Raw genomic sequence first — 9,065 nt, 5'->3', positions numbered from 1 at the left:
TTCGAAGCATCTTTATGTTGATAGTGACGCGGAGAATGAGGAAGAAGCCAATACGGATAATCTTATAAATACCCTTGTATGTAGCATGTTATCTGAAGATTATAGTGAAGAACCCAAGGCAACCAATCCCAATCCAAGCTTAGATATTAGTACTGAACTTGATTTACTAAGAGGAGACACTGACCCATGTACAGAGCCATCTAAGTTTCAAAGATCTTTGTATTTGCGACTACGTCTACTACACCAAGGGAAAAGGCACTGTTCTTGCTAGGTATATTTTATTCTACTCATTATGTTCCTTTTATTTAATCATTCTGTACATTTCGTTTGGGTATTATGTGCATTATTAATAAAGATAATGTACATATGTGTAATTAATTGACTTGTTTTGTGTAACGTCCGAACAGTGAGAAGCTCTTTGAGTTTAAGAATGTCGTGGGTACCCGATATCTTTTTGCATCTCTAAAACCACCTCGGTATATAGCAGATGTTGTGGTTGATTGTTGGTCAGCTTACTTGAATTTCAATGAACTTGAAAGAAAATCTTGACCACGTCGATTCTTTGCTTCAACCCTCGTATTTGTATGTAAAATTTTATTTCATTCTATATTACAATAATTTTATGTTATACAAGTGTATATTAATAGAACAATATTATGTTCGTGTGTGTTAAACAAGCATTTCAAGGGCAAAGGAAAGAATTCAAATTTGAAAGAGAATTGGAAGTATTCAAGAGGCATTTTAGAAATGAGTTAAATCATCTTTGGTATTATTAATGTGACAAAAGTTGATATGGTTAGCTCAAACAATATATATAGTCAATACATAGTGTTTTTCTTTGCTAATTTTATGTCTGTTGTATCTTCTAATCATTTCTTATATAAAACAGTTTTTTTTCCCAATAATATCCGACAAGCATTTTTACCTCGTCGTATTCAATATGGAGAAGAACAAGTTTGTCATTCTTGATAATCAACAGAATGATGAAACCCCAAAAACTCGTTATGGAAACAAACCTTGGAATATGGTAATTGTTCATTTGCCTTTCATTGGTTATTTTTTCTTTTACAATGTCATATTTTTTGCATGGTCTCTCTATATAGTTTGATCTGAATTTTTCCATGCAGCGTAATGCTTTGGCAGAATATTTCAATGACATTGGTGATTTGAAGGAAAGAGTAAGAGCAATGGAGCTGCTTTGTATTGAAAATGCCTTGGAGAAACCATCAAAATGTTGTTGATTGTGGTATTTACACAATGAAACACATGGAAACGTACAAGGGGGTCGAGATTGGACTTGTGGGTTGACAAAAAACAACGTAAGTTTCTAAACAATTTATATCCAATAATTGTAAATGTACTTTTGGTTTAATTAAATGATCTTTCTTAAAGTATTAAAAGCACATTCTTGTTTACAAGTTACCTATCTTAAAGACATTTTAACTTTTGTAGATGGATGGACTTCGAATATTGAGAATCAAATATCTTTGCACTTTGGTTTCATCCAAGTGCAACATTGTTTGTGATGACGTTTTAACAAAGGTGAAGCAGTATCAAGAGAAGCCCTTCCCAAAGAAACTGGATTCGTCTGATGAAGAATTATACGAGGGTGATGAGACTGTTGGGGATGAGAAGATAGACGATGAGGTAGTTGGAAAGAAAGAGAAGAGTACCGATGATATTGGTGTCCCTGACAACAATGAGACTGTTATGGTTAAGAAGAGAAGAATGGAGGTAGGTTGTACAGAAGGGAATATTATACCAGATGGCTATGATGCTTATGAGAAGAATGAGAACATGACAGATGTGAGTAATACAAACGACAAGAGTATAAATGAGCATAACTGTTGTTGGCGGTGGTGACACTACCAAGGGCAAAGTCATCAACAATGAAAATGTTCATGAACATGAAAGTAGTCAACCAGAGTCTCTGAGCATCCTTGCAAATCGTAATTTACTAAGCACAGATACATGCATTATTACTCCTCTTACTGAGTTTCAGAATTGCATTGCTTGATTATGTGTCGTATAGTAGAGGAAAACATACCGATTTAGCAAGGTATATATATATATATATCTACTAATGTACAATATTTAAATTTAAAATGTTTCGTATCTGTTTTGAGTTAACACTGGTAGTCTGAACCAGGGAACTTCTTGTGCATGTGGGTGAAATTTCTCTTCGGCGTATTAAAATGGCAACGCTACGACAATCTAAATATTTAACGAGTGATGTGATCGATTGTTGGGCAAAACTTTTGAATGCCAAGGAATCTAGAAGAAACTCTTCCGAGCCTTATCGATTTTTTTTCACCAGTTTGTGTGTGTAAGTCAAATATTTATATAAACTTATTTCAACAAGTAAATTTTGTAATGTTTTTTCCCTTGATTAACATCAAAAACTTTACTTGTCTTGCATACAGATGATGCTTCATGGAGAAGTGGACACTGTTGAAAATTTTATTGTGATTAACGATATAATGAAAGAAGAGTTTACCCAATTCTCGGTTAACCTGATAGAATTGATTTGGTTAGCATTGACAATATACACTCTTTCTGCATGTTATATTTAATTTGCTTGTTGCCTAATTAAATCTTTTAAAATCTACTGATTCTTCTTCCCGATTATATATAAAAGGCATTACAATTTACTAGTCATTGACATCAACAAGTATAAGTTCATCATCATTGATAATGTGTATCGTGACGGAAAACCAGAAGAATTTTTCCACAATAGACCACTGTCTTTTGTAAGATTCTATGCTCTCTTTTGCTTAACAAAGACTACATCTTGTTCTTATTCATTATTGTGAATGTACAATGACTTTACATAGAGTGTACCTTCCCAAAAATTTTGTGTCTGTCTTAATTTTCTAATTTTTGTGATATTGTACCTCATAATTATTAGTGTCCTAATGTTTTTCTGCACCCCTTCTCCGCCAGCGTAATGTTCTAGCAGAATACTTGAAAGACATCGGTGTTTCAAAGGTAAAAGTTGATCGCATTAAAAAACTGCAGCCTATTCTTGCAAAGATGAAGTGGAGAAACAACACTAACAAGACTGATTGTGGTGTTTACGTTATGAGACATATGGAGACATTTAAGGGTAATCTAAATTGGACCTGTGGGCTTAAAAAAGGCGATGTGAGTTTCAGAAGTAATATAATTATTTTTAATACATAATTCAGTACACATTTGTACATGTTCTAATCCCTTGTTTTCTTTATTTTGCTAGGATGCTCCCCTACTGATTCTGCGGAAGAAATACATTTCATATATGATTTCAACAGAAGGCAATTTATGTTTTGATGCTGTACTAAAGAAGGCAATGGATTTCCGTTCAAACCCACTGCCATGGGAAGAATATGATGATGAAGATGAGGAAGATGCTGAATTGAAGCCGTAAAAACTTTTTTTAGTTTCGTTTGTGACGTGTGTGAGTAATGTAACATATATTGAGGAAGTCATGAGTCGTACAACCTGAAGTTTGAAAAAATTTTAATTCAAGAGAGTGTTATATTCCGGAAACAAATTTCAATAAAGTTTATTATGTTCTTACTGAACAACAATAATGTTTATTGTGCAAAACGTCTTAAAATTATTGTACTCTGGGAAAACAATTCCAATCAAGTTGATGTTGTCCCTGCAGAACAACAATAATGAACCTTTAATACAAATGTAATATACTTTGGCTATAAGAGTAATGTACTTTGGCTATAAGAGTAATGTACATACAAGCATTTAAGAATGTTCCTTGCAGAACAACAATAATGATGCTTTAATAAAAATGAAATATACTTTCCCTATAAGAGTAATGTACTTTGGCAAGATAATCGAATTGTGCATACAAGCCTTTAAGAATGTTCTCGTAGTGTATATTATGGATGTCTATCCTTGAATCAAAAATTTGCACCTTCCACTTCGTTATCAGATTCATCTTCTTCATCGTCGTCCTCCACATCATCAGATTCATCTCCTTCATCGTCGTCATCTTCATGGTAGTATTTGGTGAATATGCATCAAAATGTAGATTAAATATCAGATTTTATAAGGAGAAAATGGCCAAAATGAACAACTAAATTGATAATAGATTTAATGTTAATCAAATATACATTGCTGAAATTTTCATCTGTGCCTTTAGAACAACCATAATGTTCATTGCACAAAGAGCTTATGTGCCTCCATATAAGATTGAAGATTTTGGAAGGTAAATACTATCCGCTATGCTTGTATAATTTAATAATTATTTAACATTAATGTAATATGCTTTAACAAGAAACCAAATTATAGATACGTCGGATGGTTTGTTTCTTTGCAAGTTCTAGAGTTGTGTCCTTGGCGGCCACATGTTTTGCAGTACCTCTTCTCTTTTCCTCTCTTCTTTAGGGCTTTTAACATTTGTGATTCAATTCTCTTGCCCTTGGTCCTACCCTTGTTTTTAGATTTTTTAGGAACATGAATCACCAACTTCTCGGGTATTTTGCAGCCCACGTACTTTTCTATTTCTTTCATCTTGTCTTTCTTCTTTTTTGGTACACTGTTACTAATCATATCCAATCTAATATCTCTCAGTTTTTCAATCAAAAGCTTCATGTCGTTATCATCACACTCAGCTACGCTGACACAAGAATAAACCTCTTGCCACAGCTCAGTACTCAAACTTTTCCGGTCAGAAAACTTTTGAGAGACATCTATCAGTTTGCCATCTTTGTCAAAGACAGGCTTACTCATTGCAGCTTTTGTCCATCTTTGCGTTATGTCTTCGTTTCGGTATTTTTCGAAAATCTTGGTTGTGTAGAATCCAAAGGCGTGCTCGCACAACAAGCCCATTTCTCGAAACATAGAACAAGAACAAGTAATCTCCATGTTATCGGGTGAATATGCTACGTTCCATGACTTATTTGGCATCCGCAAGTCTGTTAGAATATATATTTTTGTCTCATCAATCTTCTCCACATCTTTAAACGGCAATCGACAAAGCCGCAACCAATTCTGTTTGGAAGTCTTTGAAAATGTTGTGCGAGTACATTTCAGAAGCATGGACTTCAAGGTTTGACTTTGTTTTCCGTGGGATTTCAGAGTGTTTGTTGTCCTTTGTTCAATTTGGACTGCTTGTGTCTTTGTGCTTCCAAGGCACTCTCATAGCACACCCAAAACTCAACAAGGGTCAAATGAGGTGTGAGGAACTTGTCAAAGAAACTGTTTTCACTCTCGGACCTAGAAGTAACCCTCATCAAGCCAGACATTGAAACATCTTTAAAGTAGGCGGGGATCCACTTTGTTCCTCGAGATTATACAAATCTGAAAACCACTCGTGTTCTACAAGTTGATAATCAGTCATTATCTTTCCCCATTGTTCTTCGATTCATCGGCTCAAGTTGGTTGTTCCAAACACACCTATTGAGCCTGGTCTTAAAATCCTCATCTTGAAACAGTTGATAACTGACTTTCTCTCTTAGTTTCTTCATTATGTGCCACATGCACGACCTGTGTGTTGCCTCCTTAAACACTTAGGGACCACCGACTTCATTGATTTGTCCCGATCAAGTAATTATAATTCTCGGTTGGCACCCACCCATTGCTTCCAAAAATGTCTTGAACAGCCATGTATAACACTCAATACTTTCATCACCTAACAACGCAGCTCCAAACGTTATGCACCTTTTGTGGTGATCAACTCCTGTGAAAGGGACAAACACCATATCGTACTTGTTTGTTCTATATGTAGCATCATTTGATAAAACCTCACCGAACAAAGCATGTAGTTCTTTATGCAGATCGGATCCGCCCAAAACACTCAGCCAGGCACTTGTTTTCATCTACTATAAAATCAAAGTAAAATGAAGTGCATGTGTCTTTTCTCCCTATAAGATTTTCAACAAACATTTGTGCATCAAAATTACCAATGTAGGTTTTTATGTCCCTGACAAAGTTTTTGAAATCAACCTCAGTAGCCCCAATGTTGTTGTAACCTCCACATAGCTCCTTCCAACCTCTATAGGCTTTCACACCACCTAGTTTTAGCACCTTTACCTTTGTGACAAATTGCTTCTGTACCTCTGTCATTTTTCGGTTTCCTTTCAAGAATATTGTAGATTCAGGCGAAGCAAGTGGATGGTTATGCGCTTCATCGAATCTGGTAACAATATAAGTTCCATTTTCTTGGTATTTAAACCGCACTAATGCACGACAGTCAATTCTTGTAATCGGCCTCACACGGCTTATATGTCATCACAGATTTCGCATCATTCTCGCCAGACGATCGGTATCAGTATCAGTCCTCTTCCTTTTCCTACTTTCCTTTACACCTTGCCTATTGCAGACAACATTCCTTAATGCAAAACTGTTTGGTAACTCATTGCCTTTAATCCTTTTTGTTGTTGCAAGCCTTGGCGTAAACCCACAGATTGTACAATATTCTTTGTAGAATAACTCTGCTGATTCTAGCGTTTCAAATACTTGTCCTACTTTAGGTTTTTTTTCCTCTGGACAGAATGGAATGTATTGGAGTGCATTTAATGTTTCAATTCTTGTTCTTGGTGTTTTAAAGTTGTTATTTGTAGAAGAAGACGTAGTTGCATCACTTGTACTCATTGTCTGGTTCAACAGTAGTTAAGTAAGTAAGTATATTGAATATTATTGCGTCAATAATGCAGTAATCCAATTCTAATATGCAGTAATCCAATTCTAATATGCTCATTGTCCATTATCATTCCTGTAAAGGAACATTTATTTTAATGATAATGTTCATAGGAAATATTGTTGTCCATTTTGATATAGCATATATATAATGTATTGAATGCTAATGACATTAAACAAAGAAATAGTCATAATATTATTTAATTAATATTAGAAAATATTTACAAAAGCCATTTCAGGCTTTCAAAATGGTAAAGCCTACTAAGGCTTATACTGAAAAAAAAAAAACACAAGATAATACCTAATAACAATAAACAGAAGATAACACAACATATTTCTAAACTAATCTAACAAATGGAGTCATAATAATTCTCATCCCAGATGTTCCTCAATTTCATATTCTTCTTCTCTTTCCTTTAAAAATCGTCGTTCTTGTCTTTTGTGATGTCTAATTATTTCTGCACGATTAGTCATAGTCGTGCACATGCAGAATCTCTCAAGCATCCGATTATTCTTTGTGATAGTTATCACACCATTTTCATTTCCGTGAACCGCGCCTTGGTAATAATCCCTCTCCTTTACCTCTGGGTCGTTCCCTATAAGGAACCACTTTGACCAGCCCTTACACACCATGGCCATGTTTTTCTTTTCTTCCCTCCCAAGTCGCTCAAACAAAATCTCGAGCAAATCCTGAGTAGTAAGCAATTGATGTAAAGGACGGCGGGAGATGGTACATCCATCTCCACAGAATGTCATCTCCATCAAACCAGTTTGAAGAAAACTGGCTTACTTTCCATTCCCTATAATGGGCCATGAAATTTTGTTTGTAACCATCATTCTTGAAGGGAACTATCAGGCATTTTGAGTAGTCCATTGTTTTTTTTTTTTTTTAAGAAAATTAAGTACTTTTCTGAAGAGATTAAAAGTTTTGGTTATTGGAAAAGGTAGGATGAAAAACTAGTTGTATACTCTTGGATTTATATAGTGGATTAATTGATTAAAAGAGATTAAATTTCAGTGAACAGTTGTGTCTTTTCAATCGACACAAACATAATCATGGTAATTAATAAATTGGGTGAAGTTATCTATGTTAGTTTAATCTATTGCATAAAACAGTATATGGACATTATGAAAATACGTAATGGACATTTGAATTAAACTGAATTCACATTTTTTTCCAAATAATGTTTCATGTTCTTTTTTAAATAATTTAATGTACCTTTTAATATTATATAATGTACATTTTCCAAACAGTGCTTAATAATATTTTAGTTGTACCTAATTATCAGAAAATGCAAATTACGAATATATATAGTTGACAATTTATTTTATGGAACATGTTTTTTATAATTAATATAATGTACATTTAGAAGTAATATTCAAATTAATGTGAATAATTGCGTCTTTTCACCACATAAGCAAGTTATTTCGTACAAATAAAGGTTCATATATAATGTATTCCTTCGAATGTCCATTATCATGCCTTTAAAGGAACATTTATTTTACTGCTAATGTTCATAGGAAATATTGTTGTCCATTTTGATAGAGCATATATAAAATGTATTGAATTCTAATGACAGTAAACAAACAAATAGACACAATACTATTTCATTAATATTAGTAAAATATTTACAAAAGCCATTTAAGGCTTTCAAAATGATAAAGCCTACTAAGGCTTATCTTTGAAAAAGAAAAAAAACACAAGATAATACAAAATAACAATAAAATAGAAAACTAACTTAATATATTTCTAAACCAATTTCATATTCTTCTCTTCAGTTTCTAAATTGTCGTGCTTGTTGTTTATGATGTCTAATTATTTCTGCACGACTAGATAGAGTCCTGCAAAGGCAGAATCTTTCTAGGAGACGCTGATCCTTTGTGACAGTGATTATACCATTTTGCTGTTCCCGAGCCGCCCCTCGATAATAATCCCTTTCCTTTACCTCTGGGTCGTCCCCTATAAGGAACCACTTCGACCAGCCCTTGCACACCATTGCCATGTTTTTCTTTTCCTCCCTCCCAAGTCGCTCAAACAAAATTTCGAGCAAAGGCTGAGTAGTAAGGAAATAATGTAAAGGACTACTGGGAGATGGTACATCCATCTCCATAGGAATGTCATCTCCATCAAACCAGTTTGAAGAAAACTGGCTTACTTTCCAATCCCTATAATGGTTCATGAAATTTTCTTTGTGAGCATCATTCTTGTAGGCAAATATCGTGCATTTTGAGTAGTCCATTGTTTTTTTTTTTAAGAAAATTAAATACTTTTCTGAAGAGATTAAAAGTTTTGGTTATTGGAAAAGGTTTTAGAAATGAAGGTAAGATGGAAAAGTAATTGTGTACTCGTTGGTTTATATAGTGGATTAATTCAGTATAAGAGATTAAATTTGGTGAACAGTTGTGTCTTTTCAACTGCCACAAAC

General features: G+C 34.1%; 1 protein-coding gene across 1 annotated transcript; it reads right to left on the bottom strand.

Annotated features, from left to right (window-relative positions):
• Positions 1-4,102: 4,102 nt before the first annotated feature.
• LOC141627878 (protein FAR1-RELATED SEQUENCE 1-like) lies at positions 4,103-5,040 on the bottom strand. Its single transcript, XM_074441085.1, has 2 exons — positions 4,537-5,040; positions 4,103-4,135 (listed from the first exon to the last, which is right to left on the bottom strand). Exons 1-2 carry the CDS (start codon positions 5,038-5,040, stop codon positions 4,103-4,105), a joined length of 537 nt encoding a protein of 178 aa, XP_074297186.1.
• Positions 5,041-9,065: the final 4,025 nt, after the last annotated feature.

This window comes from Silene latifolia, chromosome Y (genome assembly GCF_048544455.1).
Source record: "Silene latifolia isolate original U9 population chromosome Y, ASM4854445v1, whole genome shotgun sequence".
Taxonomy (NCBI): domain Eukaryota; kingdom Viridiplantae; phylum Streptophyta; class Magnoliopsida; order Caryophyllales; family Caryophyllaceae; genus Silene; species Silene latifolia.
Note: the sequence above shows the minus strand (reverse complement) of the source record. Positions and strands in the feature narration are given on the sequence as shown.